Source organism: Silurus aristotelis (genome assembly GCF_946808225.1).
Source record: "Silurus aristotelis genome assembly, chromosome: 23".
Taxonomy (NCBI): domain Eukaryota; kingdom Metazoa; phylum Chordata; class Actinopteri; order Siluriformes; family Siluridae; genus Silurus; species Silurus aristotelis.
In genome coordinates, this window is record NC_139596.1 from 8,249,997 (window position 1) to 8,274,056 (window position 24,060).

At 37.9% G+C, this 24,060-nt stretch overlaps 1 protein-coding gene across 2 annotated transcripts in view; it reads right to left on the reverse strand.

Moving 5' to 3' along the window:
* cfap299 (cilia and flagella associated protein 299) overlaps positions 1–24,060 on the reverse strand; it is a 64,936-nt gene that overhangs the window by 16,889 nt on the left and 23,987 nt on the right. For both annotated transcript variants that reach the window (XM_083527058.1, XM_083527057.1), the window contains exon 3: positions 20,594–20,684. In XM_083527058.1, coding sequence (XP_083383184.1) covers positions 20,594–20,684 — 91 coding nt within the window. The remainder of the gene's footprint in view (positions 1–20,593; positions 20,685–24,060) is intronic.

Here is a 24,060-nt window from a genome sequence, read left to right on the forward strand (position 1 = left end):
GTAACAAAACATGATTTTATTAATTCAAAATAAAACCTGATATGTATAATTACTATAATACCGAATTATTATGGCTAATGTCTCAAGGTCATTAGAATGGCGTGGATATATACTTTGTAAGCCTACATCCTGATAAAAAAGCAGTCTAATAATATCCTAATGCATTGCAATCAAGATAATTACACAGAGCCTCTGGCCTGAACAGACCAAGCCTGCTGTAATTAGGAGGGACAGTCCCAAATGTGCTGTGATAACATTCCTGCCCCTGTGAACAGTGGAATTTTGGGACAGTCTTCTCTTTTCTTCTGCCCTACTGACTCTCTGGCTTTAAGATCTATTCTTCTTCCATTTGCTTGGAATGGTGCTAAAGGCTTTGGCTCAGCTACCAGTGGAATTAGCCTGGGCTACTCAGGCTGCTACATAATTAGCCCTGGATTTTATCTGGAGTTGAGCTGAGTTTGTACTTGCTCATTGGTTTTTCATGGAGAGCCAGCACTGCCAGGTGGTCCAGCACATCAGAGAAAACGATAGATAGAGAGCGAGAGAGAGATAGATAGATAGAGAGAGAGAGAGAGAGAGAGAGCAAGAGAGAGCAAGAGAGAGAGAGAAAACAGGGGGGAAAAGAGAAAGAAAGTGAGCACCCTTGTCTGTTTACACAGCATGGATTCCGTGGCAACTTCATCCATCTTGCGTTACAGTGGTCGGCTCATTGTTCTCAGCGATGCTGACAAGGTGCAGAAAAAAACACCAACGTTTTTCTCGTGAGATCTAATATCTTTGTGAGAGACGATTCGTGGCCACTTTGATCAAAAGGAGTGTGATTGCGAAATGTCACAAGAGATGTCAAAAGAAGGCTGCACAGGTGCATGCTGCATTCACAATAGGGGGTTAGGTGGTGGATGTGGTGGTGGAGGGTGTTGTGTTTCTGTGAGAACACCTTTCAAAAACTAAACACCCTTGAGAAGCAATTATTATCTCTACCTTTTGGTATGAGGCTGGGCAGAATTTGCTTCTGTTACCCTAGATAGATCTAATTCCAAAATGTCCCCACAATTGATTATTTACGTACATATACATTTATGCCATTTGGTAGAAGCCCTTATTCAGATTAACTTACAGACATGCTTTGAAGTCTCTATCAATAAATACATCCTGATACAGGCTCATTACGACACAGATAAAGAATGCCATCAGTCTAAAATCTCTGAATACACGGCTAATCAGAAATCACCAGAGTGTAAAAGAAAATCTTTCCTTCCCACAAAAGAGATCTTAAAAGTTCCTCCTATGTCCTCTGGCTGCTTAACCATCTTCATTACCATCTTTATTACTGACATAAAATACCCTACGGTTCCAATTAAAAAACAATGACAAACAAAAATCAAACAATAACAATGCCAGGTCAAGCTATTGATGTTCTCTTTTGTTAATTACACAACTCTCATGGCATAGACTTCAAAATGGTGTTATATACTGTAGCCAAAGAATGCTTTTTATCTGCCCACAAACATTCATTTTAGGGAATGCCCATCTTGTAACCATAAGTGGTCAAGTAATGTAAATTTGCCAAAGAGCCAAGATTATTACAAGCTATGGCACAGTTTTAGTCATATATAATTCTAGTAATTACAGACTAATGTACAGGCATTATTTAAATGCAATCACTTTTACAGCCTTACACTGGAAATACTTTTAGATTGTAGGAAACCAAGCACAAATTGTCAATATTATTTCATAATCTATAACAGATAGAAGGCATCCCACTATTCAGATAATGATTCTTTAATGATTATGAAAAAACATGAATCTTTAACTTATCTTTCAAATATTCAGGGCTCCTACTCTAATCATTGGTAAAAGAAAAAAAGAAAAAAGAAAAAAAAAAAAACAGGAAAAAGGGGAGGATGCATGTCTTCAAAGCACTGGGTGGAGAGTAATTTCCACCCTTGGATGTTTACATTATTGTGATCTTAACAAGTTGGCCCAAAAGCTACTGTGGGACCTAAAACAAAACATACGTTTTACACTCTCATGTTAAGAATCAGTACACGATATGTCCCAAAGTTTTGACCCCACTCTAATGTTACAAATTTTCAATTATTGCACCAACACATTAAAAAATATAATTACATCAGTCTGTATGTGTAAACAGCTTACAGTGTGGTTGTTAGATTTTAGAAATACTATTAACATTTACACTCTGGGTTACATGGCATGTTGCAAAGCAGATTGTAGGTTTGCAGAGCAGTGCCCAGTGACTAATCTGCTATCTACTCTTTTAGTCACACAATGTACATATTGTGTAGATATGTACATACGTACAGCCCAGTTCCTGATATTTCACTGTGTATTGAACAATAGTGTTTAAATAAGATAACTTAAACTCTCAGGACCTGTTGGCTGGTCCAGGTGTAACTTCCTCAGTCTCATAACGAAATTTCTTTTCTATTAGGTTATACTTATCCTTACATAGAAAACCATAATAGTTACTGAATAAAACCATGATGGATAATTAAATAATACGGTGGCTGTTAAAGGGTTGAACAACGAGGGTAGTGCTCATAACAAAAAAATGAAAACTTTCTCCTTTCCTACTGTGCTGATACAAAACATGATTGACTGCAGTAAATTGTGCAAACACACGAACGAACGAACGAACGAACGAACGAACACACACACACACACACACACACACACACACACACACACACACACACACACACACACACACACACACACTTTATGGATAAATGCCAAACATCTTTATGCACTAATACTACCACACCCCAAACCAACCAGATTATAAATATGTTGTAATGAATGTTTATACTAGCAAACCTTCCATATTATGAAGTATGCACAACATAATTGAGGGTCAATATTTGCAGCTGGCTTGCAACTACACAAAAAGAGATTTCTTTTAAAGGCCTGGTGTTATTGCTATATCGGTGGATCAAAGATTCTGTGCCTCCTGAACTGTGCATACAACATTAAACGTTCCCCCCCCCCCACAGATTCTTTGGTCTCAGCCAAACGAAAAGCTTCAAGAATCATCAATCTCAGACCCGACTTAGTTAGATTTAGCAGTATCTTTTTAAACAGGTGCAGGCAAAAAGTACATTACTACAACTAATTAGACAGAAAGGTATTTTATCATCAGGAGATTGCAAGTTCAAATCCCAAAGAAACCACACCCATCCATTTTGGGTGAGTCAAGAAAACACAACTAGCCCTGCTCTCTGGCATTACTCTTTCCCCCTGTCAGTCACAGTGACATTGTGGGTTAGAAGTTGTGAGCTCATGTACTGTATGTTGAAGGGAGCAGTTTCTCAGAGTGTGTTCAGCTGCCTAATGATGTGGCAATCGTAGCAGTTTGAAAATATGCAGCATCTTAGAGGAAGCACATGACAGCTTACAACCTCCCTGGCTGGTAGCTGTTGTGTTGTAGGGGAACCACCTCAACAATGTAGGTTTCTGTTGCTCACACGCTATTGTGCCATGATCAGCCAACATTTGATGGCACTAAAGTTCTTAGAATTATAAACTGCACAACTCCCCATGATTTGATTGTCATCAAACATTGTGACAAACACAAATTAATTAAAATTCACCAAACAACAATGAACAATCATCATGAAAAATAAATGCCCACTTTAGATGGGTCTAAAACTTAATGCCTGATAAATTTAAAGACTAAAAAAACAAAGACATTTGCATTAATATAGCAATATATTAAAAACTGTAGTATTTTAAACGGATTAAAAAAAAATTCTAGCATGTAGTTTATTCACATAAGCACTTGCAAATGTGGTCAAATTTTATCGCATTCTAAAAAACAGGTTTTGGATTCTAAAAATAATTTCAGTGGTTAAAAACTATTTAACAAATAAAAGACTCGTTAACGATTGATTCTTGTTTTAGTTTGGTAATTAAAGGTTAAACATAGAAAAATACACACAGCAAGGAAATGAGGATATGATTAGAAATTTGAAGTGTAGAATAGGCTTAAATAGGGAGACAAGTGTGTTCTATATTTATAATTGAAAACATTGCATCATTCAACATGAGTAAAATCTACAGAGTGGAAATGACTTTTTTTTTTTTTTTTTTTTTTTTTTTTTTTTTTTTTACAAAAGAAATCTATGAATATTATCTGTGTTTCCCTGTGCGGGATATCACAACCAACATTTGTATAACAGAATCAGTACTTGGCTGAAAAAGATATTTAAGGCTGTGCTACAGCTCAGGATTTAGAAAAAAAATGAGAATAAAATGGATATTAGATCAGATAGAAAATTAGATTTGCCATTTTTATTTTCAACAAAAGACATGCTTTTTATGTCAAAAAGCAGCATCTCAGTGCGCAGGCATGTTTTGTGCTTATGCTCAGGAATAATGTGGGAGAATTGGTACATTGGTGCATTGATATGTAAAGTGGAGTAAAATGTGGTTTTAATAAAGTCACAGCAATAAACACTTCATTTTATATTAGCACTACGCCAAAAATAACGGACAGTTTTATGGACATTAGACAATCTGTTCTGTGTTGTGTTAAAAGTTGCCCTGCCAAAACACATAAAAGCTCTAAGTGTTCAAGTAAATATGTAATTCAAGGGTTTACATTATCAGTTTTAAACAGCACTATACCCCAGTTAAGCTGCTTTTATTTGTCTCTCATTAAATGAGCAATCACTCTGGTTATTTAAACTGAGATAAGCATTTGAGAATCAGATCCCTTTATTTGAGAGAAAAAAACTGACTTTCCCCTAATTAGCCTAAATGGAAGATTGAGGGTGAGTTCGCGGAAGTGGGGAGTGTCTTTCAGCAGCCTGATCATCCTAGGTAATCCTGGCATAAAAACATGTTCTTGAGTGTTTCTTAGAAACATTTCCATTTAGTACTATGTGGATGAATTTCAACAATATTTCATCAACAAATTTTATAAATAAAAAAAGGCTTTACTTTAATAAAAAAGTTCAGAGGGCAATTATAGGGCAGTTGTGTAATACTCCAGCTTTATGCAACACATCTGGAAGTGGCTGCACGGATGTTCCTTAATACCGTCTATTTTAAGGAAATCTTCACATACACATTATGCTCTGGTTACAGCGATCCTTGATACTTCCTCTTCCTGTTGATTTGTCATGTAAACTATTTGCAAGCAGAATTTGTTTGTTACATCCAGACAAAATGTACACAGTGGGATCCGGTAGAATTAGTAGAGTTAGATTAAGACCCTCTAATTTCAGTGAAATCTGTCTCACTTATAGTCATAGACACACATGGTAGACTTCAGCTATGTGTACCACAATATTAGTGTTATTGAAAAGCTTTCATTTGAATGCATGTGCTACAATTACTATAAATCAAACTGATTCTAAATGTAATTACTATACCTAATCACTAAACTACTAAACAACTAAAAGTCAATGCAACATCTGTTTGTAATTATGTGATTTGCAAAAATATAGCAATATTTTACAAGTGCAAAACAGTTACATACAGAACTCATAGTTAGTAGAAACATAATAGTGTTAAAACACTGATGTGTACTATATGGAAAAAAATATTGAGACACATGACTTTTCAAACTGTTTCTTTTGAAACAAAACTAAAACAAATTTCGAGGCACACAAATGTGCAGGATTACACTGAAACCAGTAACATTACATTTTCCCTTCACTTGAACTAGTGGATTTAAATCTGTTACAGCATGAATATGCCCTTGTGCACAAATTGAGCTCTATGAAGATATGCTTTATATCTTCTAAAGTAGAATGTCTAGAGTGTCCTGTTACAGAGTTTTAAATTCATACATGCTGAACACCTATAAAATGGATTGAAATGCTGACGGGCCTCCTTACATCAGTCATGAAATGAAAAAAACTCAAGGACCCCTATTTTGTTTTATTTTGTATTTTTCTATAGTATAAGTCGACTATGAATATACAGTCATTTGAAAATGAAAGTACACCATCTTTGAATTCTAAGGATTTATGTATCAGGTCATAATAAAAAAAAGTAATTTGGTTCTTACAAGATGTACATCCTGAGATGAACAAAACATGACTACACCATGTCATCATTTATTTTTACAAACATTTATTTATACGAAGCCAAAATGGAGAAGACCTGTGTGGGAAACTAAGTATACCATATGATTTAATAGCCTGTAGAACCACCTTTAGCAGCTGAAACTTGAAGAAATTGTGTTCTGAATGAAGATCAGTCTATCACATTATTATGGAGGCATTTTGGCTCACTCTTTTTTATAATGTTGTTTCAGTTAATTGAGGTTTGTTGGGCATTTGTTTGTGCACAGCTCTCTCTCAGCATTTAGGGCTGGTTGAGGTCTAGACTTTTACTTGGCCATTGCAACACCTTGACTCTGTTGTTTTTCAGCAATTCTGTTGTAGTTTTGCTGATGTGCTTGGGATCATTGTTATGTTGCATGACACAATTTCAGCCAAGCTTTAGCTTTCAGACCTCACATTTGACTCTAGAATACTGGGTATGCAGAGGAGTTAATGGCCTACTTAAAGACTTCACAGTGTCCAAACCATCAAACCTCCACCACTGTGCTTGACAGTTGGTATACTGTAAGATGTTTGTGCTGATATGCTGTGTTTGATTTTTGCTAGTTTGACCAACAATATTTTTAGATAAATGATAAATATTCTTTATAGCAATCACAAAAACATTTCAGATATAAGAATATAGAAAGAAAAGATATGAAGGAAAGCATGTGCATTTAATAGGACTGAGGAAACATCTGACATACTATCAATTTAAGTCCTGCATCATAGAGTTTAATAAACATAAAAACTGCCGACAGCTGGTGGACATTATGTATACAGTATATACAGTTCTGTATGTATGTAAGTTGAAAAGTTATTAACTAAAACAGAACGTCTGTAGGTTACATATGTAACCCTGCTTTCTCGATGGAACGCTTCCGTGTGTCCACGCTCTGAATCACATGTGTAATCTGTCCAACAGAATGATGCAATGTCACCAACAAGGTGACATCACGGGCAGAAATCTATAAAAAAAAAAGAAGGTGCTAGCTTCTGCAAAGGAAGGAAGTGCTGCAGGGATGCAGGGAGTGTGGCCTTGAGACGCAGTGTCTCGTACTCTCGGGGAACCAGGGTTAGATATGTAACCTAGAGAGATGTTCCACTTCAGGACACGAGAGTCCAATAATGCCAAACTGACCAGTCACTGCCTAGTGTGGATGGGCACAGCTAGGTCGAAAGACAAAGGGGACAGGAGTGGCCCTAAGGTCAAGGCTGTATAACCTGACAAAGGTCAGTGGGGTAGACCAGCCAGAAGCATTGCAGATGTCTTGGAGAGATGCTCTAGAGGACTGCCACAGTCCGAGTAGAGTAAGCTCTGACACCGAAAGGTAGGGCATACCAGAGGACTCATAAGAGGATGGTATAGCAGCCACAATCCACCTGCTGAGGATCTGCTTGTTCCCAGGGAGTCCCTTTTTATAGGGACCATAGCAGACGAATAGCTGCTTCGACGTTCCCACAGCTCCGTTCTGTGGATGTACGTGTCCCATGTTTGCACTGGAGGAGGAGGAGGAGAGACTGGGCCTCCAAAACACAGGCGTTCTAGATCACACTCGAGGCCTCAGCCTCCAGGTACCGTTGAGAAATCGTGTCACTAACGGGTCCTTGCCCGGCAACTGCTCAAAAGCTGAGGGAGGCACTCGCTGGAGATCGCTGTGCCCTGAAACGCCACATGTGGCAGGGTTAATAAAGCCGCCCTTCTGGAGGCACCGAGGAAGGACGGGCACCATGTACTGAAGACGACGCACCCCCAGTGGAGTCCCCTGAAACGTCAGGGTTTCTAGGGTGCCTAGAGTGTCACCCAGGTTTCCTGGCAGGGAGAGTGTTAGTGGCAATGCTCTGTCTCTGGCTTTCACGAACACCCACTTGTCCTGGTTTGCGGCTGCCCCCGCCTACAACCCCTTGAGAGCAGTGAGGGAAGTAACACTGGAATGCCGCTGACCTTCTTTTCGCCTCCTGGAACCTGTTGACGACTGTATTCACAGTGTTGCTGAACAGGCCAATAAGCATTACAGGGGTGTCCAACAAAAAAGCTCTGTCCCTGTCAGGAAGATCTGACAGGATGAGCCACCTCGCACCATTCCGTTGGGCAGATTACACGTGATTCAGAGCGTGGACACGTCAAAGCATTCCCAAAGCATTGTTGATGCAGCTTGAGTTCCTGAAGGGAAACTTTGATTTACTAAGGTAAGATGGTGGAGGACAGTTTAATTTTATAGGTCATACAACATGGCAGGACTGAGGACAGCAACAGGACACAAGGTATAGTAGTTACACTGTATCAGCAAGTTCTCTCACAGGCAACGATTTCAATGTATACTTGTCAGGGAACCACCGGCCACGCCCCCCCCCCTCCAGCACTCAGCACATTTGCAGCGCCTCGCCTTCATACTAATCACCTTCACCTGTCTCCAATCTACACCCTCCCTTTTTAAGGCCTCCGTTCGCACTTACACACCGTCCAATCTAGGAAACATACCTGTTTTCCGGTACATGCTGCGTCCTAGCTTCTGTTTGTTTCCCAAGGCTAATTAACGTCCTAATCGTATTCTGGTTTCCGACTCCTAATCAAAGTGTGACAATACTGGGGTTTCAAAATGTGCTGTTTAAGCTTTTTTGAAGGAGCACAAATAAACTAAACACTGAGAACCTTAGTCTTATGAAAGAATTGCAGCCAAAAAAACCATACCTTCAATTTGGAAACAAGGCTAAGAAACTTAACTATGAATAAAAAATAGAAACTGGGATGCAGAAAAATGGCATAATGTGCTCTGGATTTATGAGTCAAAATTGTAAGTATTTGGCTGTAGCAGGATGTAGTTTGTTTGGGCTTGAGAGCGCTGCAATAATTGGTGTATGCAGACAACAGTGAAACATGGTGGAGATTTCTTGCATGGCTGGAGCTGCATTTCTGCAAATTGAGTTGGAGATTTGGTCAGGATTAATTGTGCCCTCAATGCTAAGAAATACAGACAAATATTTATACCATTATGCAATACCATAATCTTCAGCGTTGAGGAAAAAGTGATGGTTTGGCCACCACAAAGCCCTGATATCAACATTATTAAATCTGTCTGGGATTATATAAGGAGACAAAAGGATTTGATGCAGCCTACATCCACAAAAGGTCTGTGGTTAGTTTTCAAGATGATTGAAATAACCTACCTGCAGAGTTCCCTCGAAAACGGCGTGCAAAAATTGATGCTGTTTTGCAGGCAAAGGGTGGTCACAACAAACTTCGGATTTCTCTTTTGTTCATTTACTCTTTATTTTGTTAATTGATAAAAATAATCTATTAACAATTATTTTTGAAATATCTTTTCATACCTGCTTTAATCTTTTGCATAGCGCACACACACACACACACACACACACACACACACACACACACACACACACACACACACACACACACACACACACACGCACACACGCACACACACATTGTGCTTGATGGTCTGACATCATGTAAAGTGAAAATTTTCACTGTTGTGTCAACTAGTTAAATTTACAGAAGCTAGAAATACAGTAAGTAGTTTAAATAAAGGCTAATGCTTTGCTAGTGATGTGCATTGATAGTAAGGGTTAATCTCTACAGAACTTGTTCTTTAACAGCTCCCACCTGTAGCTATTAAGTACTGAAAGACTGTAATGACCAGTGCACTGAAACTAACCAGAGTTTTGTCAGTCTCCCTGTAATTTGAAAGCTATTCATAAATCTTCCCTTGTAAGTCTGAGTTTTTTTGGTCAGGTTTTTTTTTTTTGATCATTGAGTCTGGCCAGTGGAGGCTCTGCATTCGATCTGGATAAGTGGCAGCTATACGTGTGACCGGAAAAAAAGCAAAACCCCATTGGCCCACTTGTTTAAGCTTGGCTCTGAAACACCATGAGCTTCTTCTTGTATACTCTGTGAGGTGCCTGGTGCTAAACATGTGGTAAACATGAAGTTTTGATAATGCAGTCCTGCACCAATAAGGCACTGCTGGGCTAGTGGTGCATCCATTGTCTTCACCACGTGGTAAATCAGGCTTAATTTAGGTAATTAGCTTAGGCCTTGGCCTCATAAGGCTAATTTGTGGAACCAGGTGATGAAACTGTACACTCAGGCTAACCGTTCCTTAAAGTTGCCTTCATCCTCTATCAAGGCAAAGCACTGTGACCCATTATTCCAAGAAATAATTTACACTGTTATTGCCATTCACCAAAACACAGACCATTTATTGCACTACCATTGTACATACTGTATCACAATGAATTTAGCTTGGAAAGTCACAGTTATCTGTAGTCGAATCTACGTTTAAAATTTTAGTACATAAATTTACCTACCCTGTACTGTTCTAATAATGATATAATTACAATAATTGAGCCAGAAACCACAAGGCTTTTTTGACCAACCTGACCACCAACCAACATGTAGATGAATGTTCAATGTCTCTCAAGATACCATGATTCCACAATAAACAATCCATGAGTGGTTTTGCAAACCTCAAATCTGATTTGATATCCAACATTTTAGACCAGTATCTTTTCATTTATTGTTAGTTAGCTGAGGTCTAAAAGTGACTCGAGAGCCAAAATGGTACTATGGGTGCTACTGGATTCCAGGCAAAATGTCTCTATAAACATTATTCACTTGAAATTTGTGTAGGGCTCCAGAGATGATCTGAATTGTTGTTGGCTGGACAATGTGTCTGAAACATCTTAACTTTTGTTGCTGTATTTCCTCCTTCATTGGAGGGTAGTGTTATGGTCTCATTTCGAAGGTTGAAAGAAACTGCCATGATTTATCATAAACAATGCATTTAGAAGACTTTAAGCTTGTTTTTATGAACTGAGCATTGTTCAAATGTCGGAGCCGTAAAATTATGGCAGAAGTCATGTTAAAAAAGGTAACTGTAATCTTGATATACATTTCAATAAACTTTTTTCAAATTTTACAAATAATGAGGACAATAATTAAACATACTGAAATCTTAAATAAAAAATATCTGTAAAGAAAAAAAGTAGTGCTGTCTGTGACAAAATTGTGTCTGGCTGAATCATGCTAAAGAGGTTAGCTTGAATATTTAGGAAAAGAAGTGTGTACTCTTACACTGGAACTCTTACAAAGTGGTGGCATGGCATCACTGAGAAAAGCCTGGAAAAAAATGTTGCATGAAGTGTTTGCAGCTGCTAAGTTTAATTGTTTTTATAGCCACAAATATAAACTTATTACGGCTACCGATAAAAACACACACACAAAAAAAATTTATATATATATTGAAATGCTAGGTGTCCCCAGGCTCTTATGAAAGCTAGAAGATACTTTAAGCTGGACAAAAACGGGAAGTATTAAGGCTTAAAATTCCTCCAGTAGATTTTGCAATGGATCCCAAACTAAAGGTCTGTTATTGGAGGCAGTGCTGCAAAGGAGATATGTCCGACATCATGTTCCAAAAAAGCAGGATCAAAGTAGGTGACATAAGCCAGCACACACTTCAGAGTAGAAAGATAAATGGACAGCATGGACTGTTATCAAAGGCTTGCCTGTTTGTGAGATTCTGATTAAAGTGCTGCAGTTCTTTTTTTTCCCCTTTCCCAGTGGAAATAGGTGTTCAAACATGACACTATTTGGGTTGGCCTGTGACTCCAGTAAGAAGCTCCCCTAAGACTGCCAATGAGACCCAAGGGCAGTTGTGCTGGTGTGCTATAGGCCTGAGGTTTCAGTGTTTTCACAACACTTTCCTGGCCATGGCTGTTGCTGTAATGGCCTAGAATTAAATCCTGGACAGATTTTTCTTTTTCCAATCTTTTTTCTCTTTCCACTAAGTAAGATAATAGAGTAGCATGAAAATATAAGACCATTCAAAATAGATATAACTTTGCACAAAGGGCCAAATTATAGGAAGTCAATGGTTATGGTTGTAACCAAGAAGTAGTTTTTGATCATATAATTCAATTATACTTAATCAGCTTTAAAAGAAACTTAGTAACTCTTACCCATTATAGTTTCTGCATATTTGACTTGAGACCACCTCGTGGAAATAAATAAACTGCAGGAAAAAAAGTTCGCTTCTGCTCTTGCATTGTTATGTCGAAATACCAGCAGAACCAGATGGATAAATATTTACTAAATATACATTTTTTTTATTTTAGCACAGACATTAACTTACCATCAGGTGCAAATGCACTTAGGCTGAAGCTAAGCCTGTGCTTATTCTACAGAAATGTGTTTATCGGTTCTGTCAGTTTGATGTGACAAATACCAGGCCTTCCTCTGACTAAAAAGATGAGCAGATTTTGTTTGTCAGGAGGTGAAGCTAAACAAGATGAAGCAGTTTTACATCACAAATGCAGCAATATCAGCTCAGCCAGATGGTGGCTGGGTGCAGGAAGCTGATAAGGAGAGTGGTGACATTTTAACTCTTAAGAACATGTGGAGGATAACGGCTGGTTTCACGACAATCTATTTGTAATTTATAATGAGATTTGTGTGCTAATTTGCCAAACACAGAGCAGACCCAGATAGCAAAAACATTTGAAAAAATTTTTTTTACTGTTCCTCCCAGTGTCAAAATTTAATTAATACAATGCCTTTGTTGGTTTAAGATGGTTACGGTTTAAGATGAATTCATAATGTATTCATTTAATCAGTTATGGATGAGTTATTATGGCTGTGCCACATTACACCACATTAACAACTTGTATGCAATCTATATTCAACCAGATCAAACCCTTGCACATTTCTCTGTAAACAGACCCAATTTGAATCAATGGATAACACGGCATGACATGTGGAATACCAAATTTACATAAATAGTAATGATTTGTGCGGAAGAAAAATCTATGTGCTGTGAATTCCTGAGATTTGAAGTAGAACTTCTCTTAGGGTAAAGTGATTAATTTAATACTATCTGACTTTCTTGCAAATGAATAAATCTTGAACTATGCACCTGTAATCATGCATTACAATCAGATGGAACTATGTGAGGAATTTGGCATGCCATATCCTTTTAAATCACAAGTTATACGGTGAGGTAAGTTTATTGGCGCATACATTAAACTATGACAATAATTCACCACGAAGTGTCCATACACAGTTCACAATAATATTTTAGGCGAACGGATATGCATACCAAAGACATTCCTTGAGCTCGTCTAACAAGATTAAAAGTTCAAAGCCTCCAAGGTGTTAGAATAAAGCAGGAGAGAGAAAAGATATAAGGCGGTGAATGAGAGAGAGAGCGAGAGAGAGAGAGAGAGAGAGAGAGAGAGAGAGAGAGAGAGAGAGAGAGAGGGGAAAAAGATTCTCTCATAGAATACATGTTCAAACCTATGTGGGAGAAATGCTGTACAGTATTTACTCAGGTGGAATAATACACATCTAAGCAGGCCACTGTGTGGTGACAAAACAAAGAGGATTCCAAAGAATGTGCTCCATGTGCTCCTAAGTCTGCTCGAGTGTAATTGCATTTCCCAGTTGGATAGTCAGCCTTGATCAACAACATGGATTCATGAGAGATCCAGCCGTAACTCTTTATTTACAGCAACATGATATCACTTATAATAAAAATATATGTACTTCAGATTTATAAAATTAAGATGAATGCTCTTACCTAAATGTTTCAAATAACTAACGAAACTGTTGAGGAAGTAACTACTTCTGCTAACTTCAGATGAAATTCGAAAATCTAATATACTGCCAGCTTTGACATAAATGCCTGGAAATCGTATTGCTGGCTGTTATGGAGCAGGTGTACATTCCTTAGAAAGAAGAGCCAGAAATCCTTCAGAGAGCAGAGGTTAAACGGTTCCTTACACGTATATGAACACATGTTGTATGTCTTGCTGAAAAATGAGGCCTGTAGGTGGGAGTTGCTATCATAATATCTTGATGTCGGAAAGTGGATAAGAAGGAATTCCATAGTCACAGTGAAAAAAACAGGTGCAGACTGAACCCATCAAGCAGACCAGGATAACAGGACCGAGAGTCTTTCACGATGCAGTTGGTATTTGAAAGGTGCAAACAGGCATCATCCTTAGATACTTTTATTTTTTTAAGTAAAGGTTTTTAGAGTTCAAAGCAAACATTCTGTTTTGTGAAAAAAAAATCTGTTTATTCCAGACTTGTGAAAATTCCATATAAATCATTGCTTGGTGTATGACTGGTTGAAATCACATTATTGCAATAAATCAATTATACCAGATACTTATGACTCCCAGTTTAGAAATATTTCGTTTTCTAAAAATATTTTGCAACCGCCTTTTGCAGAAGATTATTGTATAATAGTGTATATAGTGATTTAGTCACACTATATTGCCAAAAATATGTAGATACTTGACCATCACATTTATGTCTTCCCATTCCAGCTGAAACAGCATTTTGTAGAATTTAATAATCTAGCTTTGCACTAAATATTGGACAGTGGCTGTGGAGATTTATGTTCATTTAGCCATGAGAGCATTATTGAGATCAGGTACTGATGTTTGGTGAGGAAGCTTGGGGTGCTGCCAATGTTGTAGTTCATTGGGGTTCAGTGTCGGCCACTTTCATCTTTAAAAACAATGTTTCACTGGACCTGCTTTTAGTACAGGGGCATTGTCATGCAGGAGCAGGTCTGGGCACCTTAATTTTAGTGAAGGTAATTTTTAATGCCACAGCATACATTAACATACTACATAATATTGTGCTTACAAATTTGTTAGGAATAGCCACTTTTGGGTACAGAGGTCAGACGTCCACATATTTTTGCCATATCTTGTGTGATTGAGTTATAATTAAATGAAGAGAACTTTACTAATAATCACTTTTTTTTTAATTAGAGTTTTTTTCTTGCAGGCAACGTCAAACAGTCTAAAACACCAATGTTTACTATCCTCAAATGTCCTTGCAGTATAATAAATGGGTGTGGCCATGAATATAATATACTCTTCCAATTAATCTTGTTTTAAATACACAAATGCCCAGAAGACTGGAGTCTTTTTTTTTTTTTAAATCTTGACAAAGCTTGTTGGGAAGCTGTACGTCTTGCTGAGCAAATCCAGATAAGCCACATTTTACTTCTCTGCCTGAAAACGTGCAAAGTAAAAATAGATCAGACTATGCTCGATCCATTTTGATGGTTTTTAAAAAGGTCACAGCTGTCCTATCAAGCAGGATATCTTCCATGTTTTCACCATCCTTTTATCAATGTTCAAATCATACTGCAATGTCCAAATTCTGTCTGGCTTGATTTTTGTTGCTTTATTTAGCATAAATCATAGCCCAAAATCATGCAACTGCACCTTGCATCTATTACATCTGTTATACCGTTTATTTCATGGGTCACATTTGGTGGGTATGGTGCGGGAACCAAGCTTTTCATTAATGGCAGCTGCTTCTTCCAACTGGGGCCAATCATCTCAAATATCTTTGAGGAGAATAATGGAGAAATGGGATCTGCCTTCACTGTGCTTTAAAACATCAAACGTGTCATAACAGAGTGATAGTTGTAAAATTATTTTCAATTTCTTCCATAACGCATCTAAGCACCAGCAACAGGAAATGGTCTAAAAGCTCCCTGCATCCAAAAAATGCATCCAGAAGTTTTAAATGAGTTTAACCTGTGGTAATTTATTTATTTTCTCAAAGAACCGGGCTTCAGATGTGTAGATTGGGAACTGTGTGTTTTAATTAAGATCTATCAATTTGTAATTATCACTTATCACTTCCAATGGAAAGTCAGGATAGAAATATTTCCCTGACATTTCCCTGTAAGGAACCCTGAAAAGACTTTATGGAAGTTTTGAAATATTCAAATTTTTACACCTTTTACTAAAGGATATCTTTGTCCACTCTTTTAATGAAGATAAACTGTGGGGTCAAATACTTCAACCGACCCCCAGGCCTTTGTGTGGTTTTCAAGGCAGGGTCACATGATAGCTCTGTACGACTCTTTTTCGAAGGTGCTTTCACCTTTGGTCAAGTGCTTTGAAACCAACATGCTATTGTTATTTTACTGGCCATGACAAGGGACAAAGGGTCGACTGACCGACTCGCGCACTGACTGTAAACTGATCTGGCTGGGAATTCCACTCTCATTTCTATACTAAATGTGATCTTTGGACTGCATGACTGACCACCTTATTATCTATACATGATCAAGGCTTATCAATATTCACCATGCTGGGCCCACAAACCAAAGACAAACACCTGCTTTGTACAAGAAGTCCTATTGGATATAATGGTAAAACTCTATTTATATTCAGTCAAAACCTTCATACAGAAATAATACATTTGTGGTGATACATTTGTAACAAATGTATTATACCAAAATCAACAAAACAAGTAAGGAAAGGCCTTTGTTAACAGTTCTCTAATGAAAAGGTAATCATATTAAATAAAAAACCTTTACCAGCCTATCTAACAATTACTATGGTAATATTTACTTTATGGGAACAATGTCTACAAACAATTAGAAAATTATTAGTAACTGCAAATGGACTTGCACTGTTCGATACCACATTATCAGCTCTAAGGTTGTATAAGTCTTACCGTTCACTCAGCAAGAACAAAAAGCAACTTGAGGCACCACATAATTTGGCAAAATAACTACAAGCTCTATGGAAAAATATTCCTATTTCTTGAATTATTATTTCTTAGTTTTGGAAGTTTCTGGTCTTACCTGTCTTCACTGCAAAAAACAAAACAAACAAACAAATATTTTAAATAAAATTCTTCATAACATTTGGTCAATCCTCAATGCACATCCTCAACACCAGCCACAATATGCAGGACAATGAGTGTTACTGTTTTCAGTCCTGACACAGTATTAAATTATAACATCCATATGTGCACAGTATTTATGTTGTGCTGACATTTTAAACATACATTTTTAGGAGCTTTGTGGGTTTTAAAACTGGTGGTCCAGTAGGTGTAAAATCTGGACTGACAGAGAAGTGTTAATAAATTGATGTATCAGTGGGCTAAATATGACCCTGACAAGCCATTTCTGACGAGGAATACTAAGTCATGAGATTAAATCTATTAAAGAAAAGATACAGATAGTTGAATGAATCCTAAGACTTTGCTGGCAGAAAAAACAGGGCACAAATGCTGACATCATCGTATCACTTGCTAAAAAGAGAGGAAAAAAAAAACAAATAGGAGGGTGGAGTGCAGTGGAGGGTGAGGTGGGGGTTAGAACACCTTCGGTTTCAAATGCGTACCTCCCAAACAAAGGAGACCCTGAGGCACCTTAGCACAGGTGTGACCTGGATTTGATAAACTTAACTTCTTACCCAGAGTAAATAATGCCAAAGCTTCCCAGGTGCACCCTTTGTTTGTGTGTGACTTTTGGCAGCGGTGCGACTTTCGCAATAGGACCGGGGGAGGAGAAGCACAATACGTCCGAGCTCGAGGCTTTATGAGCTCAGCTGATGGCACAGATAACGTAAAAAAAAAAAAAAGATTTGGAAGGGCCGGGTCGTTCCCTTCAACACACCCTGTTCTGAAAGATGTTGGCAAAGACATTAAATGACACTAGCTTCTGTTGTTTAAACATTATTTGATGGGATCACTGTTTCAGGTCTTGCCTTTAGGCTAGACAAACAAATAGTTTTATTAATATTTTTAAACCTGTCAGCGGGTTATTAACAAAGCATTTATCTGACACAGTTCCATTATAACACAGCAGGGCTGCTCTCCAAATAACATAAAATAATTTAAATATAAATGCCGTGTGGTCTTGCTTTTAATTGCTTTTACTGATTTAGCAGACTACACCATACATTACGCTCCTGCACTTATAAATGGAAAGGTTAATAATTCACAAAGCGTATTAGTAATAGAACTATGCTACAGTATGTGCTGAGAGAACATGTTTGATCAGGCAATCCCGAGGGCTCAGATAGGCTTCTTTACAGTATAGTTTACACTAGTGGGTGGTCTTAATATTTGAGATTAACCTTTTTTTTTGTAATGTGATTCTTTTTTGTAATGTGATTCTGAGAGCAGTATTTTATCTGGTCTAAAAGAAGCATAATCCTTAGATCATGTCAAACTAGAAAGAATACCGACACAGAAAATGAGAGCAGTGGGGATAATTCAGGCTTTCTTCTACAATCATGTTTGACTAATCTGCTCAATTTAAGGCTTGCTGGTACGAGTATATTTATGTAAGTGTTTAATAAAACGTTTATAATATATATATATTAAATACAAAACAAATGACAATAAATAATGTGAAAGTATAGCAGACATTTATGATGTCTATCTTTGGGTAAAAATTCTTATGCTGTGGTATAACATGCTCAAATGCTGGTTTAATTTTAAGCTGGGGTGGATGGGAGGGGGCTAAGAAAAAATAAACCTTTTTCCAAATGCAATTTTTCATCAGAGGAAACACTTTAGTTGAGGGACAAAATGCAAAAAGGGGTCACGGGGGTCATGCTGGCATAATATTGTTGGTAATACACAACAGTGTTTTGTTCTGATGTTTTTCTTCTCTTTATTTCTAAACACAGGAAACACTACAGACAGTCCTTGATTCACAGCTTTTTTTTTTTTTACCCAGCTACAGTGGTTTCTTTGAATATTTGCGTAAATGAAAAAGCTGTAACTGAGTCTTTTATACCAGCCTCAGTAACACCAGCTTATAATGCTAAATTGAGGTGCAGTATTGTTTACAGAATAAACATTTTGGGGAAAAAAAAATCTGCCCAGGGACTCGGTCTACACTTGCATGCTGTGCCACGTGATCTTATAATTGCAACTGCTAAGGGGTCATATACAATTTGCTGGGATATGTATACCTGTCTCCGGTTCATCATTTATTCATGTCCCTCGTGTTGCGCGGCTCTTGTTTCATTAAAAACATGTAATGTTGTCACTGGCTGATACGCATGACAAGTAGTGATGACAAATATGTAACCCCGTGGAAGAGGTCAAAGAAACAAACAGGTCATTTTAGTCTTAATCTCGTGAAAAACAAAGCTAATTCACGAGTGTATAGACATGTTGGACGTTAAACAAACTGTGTCAAACACTTGCAGGAAAGTCATACCCCAGTGCTGTTGAATTCCCAAATCTGAAGCTGTCGATTACTTTTCTATAAGAGCATAGCACAGAGAGCAATGCCAGGTCTGAATCACAGGTTTATACTAATACACTTGTCCTAGTATCATATCTGTATTAACAGCTCATTTACAAGGATTTCAAAGACTATTTAGGTTTCATCTAAGGCTAAGAGACAGGTTAAAAAAATCTTCAAAAGTAAATACATGCAGGTTTCTCTGTAACATGACAAGCTGCCTATTGGTGCCTGATTAATATAACTTTTCCAAACTGTTGCCACAACGCTGGAGGCAATCAATTGTATAGGACGTCTTTAGATATAGTTTAGCTATAATAACATTTTGCATTCACTTGAACTTGGAAACCCAAACCTGTTCCAGCATGGCAATGCCACTGTGCACAAAGTGAGCTCCTTGAAGATATTGGTTTACATGCTTTGGAGAGAAAGATCTTCAGTGGCCTGCTATAGAGCTCTGAACTCATCCCTACTGAACACCTTTGGGATAAGATGAAACGCTGACTGCACCCCAGGCCTCCTCACCTACATCAGTAACTGCCTTTCGTAATACCTTTGTGGCTGATAAACACAATTATCCATAAGCAAACACCAAAATCTAGTGGAACATCTTCCCAGAAAAGTGGAGAGAATTATAAGAGCAAATTGGGTCTAAATGTGTAATGCAATGCTCAAAAATCATATACCATACTTATGACCAGGTCACTCAATACTTTTGGCAATATAGCATGTGTGTGTGTGTGTGTGTGTGTGTGTGTGTGTGTGTGTGTGTGTGTGTGTGTGTGTGTGTGTGTTTGTATACACATACACATATATACATTTGTCAATACAATAAAAGAATATGCACCTGTGATAGAAATCACAAACAACATGGTAACTATGTAAACTATGATCAGGGGCTGGTTTACTGTTTCTTGAATGAAATAAATTGATAGCAAACTATATTAAATATTACTACTACAAATATGGTAGTAATCCTTTTTTTATTATGTAATTTTTGCATGAATTGTGGTGACTAAAATTAGCAGCGATTAAAAAAAAAATTACAGGATACATTTTGACTAAGATATGAATATATAATTTGAAAATATTTTTTGTCATACTATTTTACAATTTTCCATGCATATTCGGTTGGGTTTGCACTATGTAATATCAATATGAACATAGTTAAGAAAATGAAAAAAAAAATAATTTTAAACTAAATTTTATGTTCACCATGCATTTCTGTTAACCATGCACCATTTGTGTATGTGTGTGTGTACGCGTGTGCAAATGTGTGTGTGTGTGTGTGTGTGTGTTTGTGTGTGTGTGTGTGTGTGTGTGTGTGTGTGTGTGTATGTGTGTGCATTCAGGCGTCCTCTGCTTAACACAGTGTAGATTTGTTCTACTCCCAGATGGAATTGGCTAAATATTTTGATGGGGGAATCCCGTTAGGTAGTGAATACAGTGCTGTAATAATGTACTCACATGATTTTTCCCACTGCGGTTGGCCTCTTCACGCTCGGCCAGGGCTCTCAGGAAGTTGTCTTTGAGTTCTTTTCCTGCACTTGCCAGGGTCCTGGAAAAGTCAACATTGAAAACATTTGAAATGTTCCTTTAAAAAGTTCTTTAATGCCTAAAATGTTCAACAGTTTTCTTTAATTAAACCCACCCCTCCTCCCCAACACACACACACTTACACACACACACACACACACACACACACACACACACACACACACACACACACACACACACACACACACACACACACACAGTATATTTTTATTATAAGTTATTAAAGCACTCATTACATCAATTCACCTTTTTCTGAGGTAACCAAAGCTGACCAAATAGTAAACTCACTTCCAGAATAAAAGGAAGGACCCAGACAGGGGTGCTGAAATGAAAATTCACATAGATGCATGGCCTGAACCTGCAGCATAAAAGGTCTCATTTTTAAAATATATTAAGCCCCTAAGTTCTTCAACATGGAACGGAAAAAATAAATGCAGCCAAACGGCATTAAATCACAACCATGTAACACACAAAATAAGGAGTGATTTATGAATTGCAAAATGTGCACAGTCCCAGTGAGTGATTTCAGTCCAATAACGGGATTTTAGAGGTAATTAATCATAGTGGGAAATGCTATTGCATGAATATTCTCTCCTGCAATCTGCCTCTATCTCACATTCAATGTTGCTTTTTTTTTTTTTAATGTTGATTGGATTCCCTGCCATGGAAGCAAAGTTTTGGCATGCTTCAGGATCCGTGGCACCTGACAAAACGCTGGCCCTCATCTTGCACCTTTCACAGTGTAGTACCAGCAATAGCGCCTTGTCATTCCCCAAACCTTCACTTTGCTCAACTTTCATAGCGTCTGCATTATGTCTGCAGAATCATCCTCTTGCCAGTAAACAGGTATTTGAGAACTTGCTCTGGTTTACGCACTGTTCTGTGAGGTGCACGGAGAGGTGAAAAGGGTAGCTTGGGTACAGCGTGACCGATCCTTACCTGCTTAATATATACAGTACAGATTATATTACCTTTCATGCTCTGTTTACAGCTTAGCTCTGCTCAACTGACCCAGGTCACCTCTTTCTCTCTCACTCTCTCTTTCTTTTCTAGTTTTATAGTAACTTTGATAACTTTTCGCTCTTATTAACATTTTCTCAAATGTCATTAAATATTTTTTTTAATGTTTATAACAGATATTTCAAAAAGCACAAAGTTTCAATGCTTAATTTAACATACTTTTAATAAGTTCAGCTATAATTAAAAGTGATATATGGTCTTTAGAGCAGGTCACATTGAAAGGTCTGCTTTTTCACATCAGCTGTTTTCCACTCAACAGAAATAAAGGTTTAATGGGTTTGACCTATGCAAATAGGCGTGAAGTCAAAAGTCATGCACCTACACAGGTCAGATGCTTTAATATCCCTAATGGGCCTCTAAACCCTCTTACCTTTAAGTCATCATCAATTCTTGGCTAACTTAGGTCACAGACGGATACAGGTAGAAGACCTTTTGCAAACAGGCCTCTCCACTCAGAAAGGATTTAGCAGACCATGATGCGATTGGAGACTCTTCTGTTTATTTTGGATGATGAAAAGAAAGTGTGTGTGTCAGGGGCAGCTCTAAGTAAATGGAACACACACATGCCATTTGTTTTGCTCATCCTATATAGCTGCTTGTACTACCTAATCTGCAGTTGTATGCCAAGTACTTAAAAATGAGCAAGGCCAAGCAACCTTGGTAGACAAACTAATCAATATTCTAATATCTATATATATCTATATCTATATCTATATCTATATATATATATATATATATATATATATATATATATATATATATATATATATATATATATATATATATATATATACAGTGAGGAAAATAAGTATTTGAACACCCTGCTATTTTGCAAGTTCTCCCACTTAGAAATCATGAAGGGGTCTGAAATTGTCTTCGTAGGTGCATGTCCACTGTGAGAGACATAATCTAAAAAAAAAATCCTATTTTAATAGTTTAAAATAGTTATAAACTATTTATTTGTATGATACAGCTGCAAATAAGTATTTGAACACCTGTCTATCAGCTAGAATTCTGACCCTCAAAGACCTGTTAGTCTGCCTTTAAAATGTCCACCGCCACTACATTTATTATCCTAAATTAGATGCACCTGTTTGAGGTCGTTAGCTGCATAAAGACACCTGTCCACCCCATACAATCAGTAAGAATCCAACTACTAACATGGCCAAGACCAAAGAGCTGTCCAAAGACACTAGAGACAAAATTGTACACCTCCACAAGGCTGGAAAGGGCTACGGGGAAATTGCCAAGCAGCTTGGTGAAAAAAGGTCCACTGTTGGAGCAATCATTAGAAAATGGAAGAAGCTAAACATGACTGTCAATCTCCCTCGGACTGGGGCTCCATGCAAGATCTCACCTCGTGGGGTCTCAATGATCCTAAGGAAGGTAAGAAATCAGCCCAGAACTACACGGGAGGAGCTGGTCAATGACCTGAAAAGAGCTGGGACCACCATTTCCAAGGTTACTGTTGGTAATACACTAAGACGTCATGGTTTGAAATCATGCATGGCACGGAGGGTTCCCCTGCTTAAACCAGCACATGTCCAGGCACGTCTTAAGTTTGCCAATGACCATTTGGATGATCCAGAGGAGTCATGGGAGAAAGTCATGTGGTCAGATGAGACCAAAATAGAACTTTTGGGTCATAATTCCACTAAACGTGTTTGGAGGAAGAAGAATGATGAGTACCATCCCAAGAACACCATCCCTACTGTGAAGCATGGGGGTGGTAGCATCATGCTTTGGGGGTGTATTTCTACACAAGGGACAGGGCGACTGCACTGTATTAAGGAGAGGATGACCGGGGCCATGTATTGCGAGATTTTGGGGAACAACCTCCTTCCCTCAGTTAGAGCATTGAAGATGGATCGAGGCTGGGTCTTCCAACATGACAATGACCCGAAGCACACAGCCAGGATAACCAAGGAGTGGCTCTGTAAGAAGCATATCAAGGTTCTGGCATGGCCTAGCCAGTCTCCAGACCTAAACCCAATAGAGAATCTTTGGAGGGAGCTCAAACTCCGTGTTTCTCAGTGACAGGCCAGAAACCTGACTGATCTAGAGAAGATCTGTGTGGAGGAGTGGACCAAAATTCCTCCTGCAGTGTGTGCAAACCTGGTGAAAAACTACAGGAAACGTTTGACCTCTGTAATTGCAAACAAAGGTTCCTGTACCAAATATTAACATTGACTTTCTCAGGTGTTCAAATACTTATTTGCAGCTGCATCATACAAATAAATAGTTAAAAAATCATACATTGTGATTTCTGGATTTTTATTTTTAGATTATGTCTCTCACAGTGGACATGCACCTACGATGACAATTTCAGACCCCTCCATGATTTCTAAGTGGGAGAA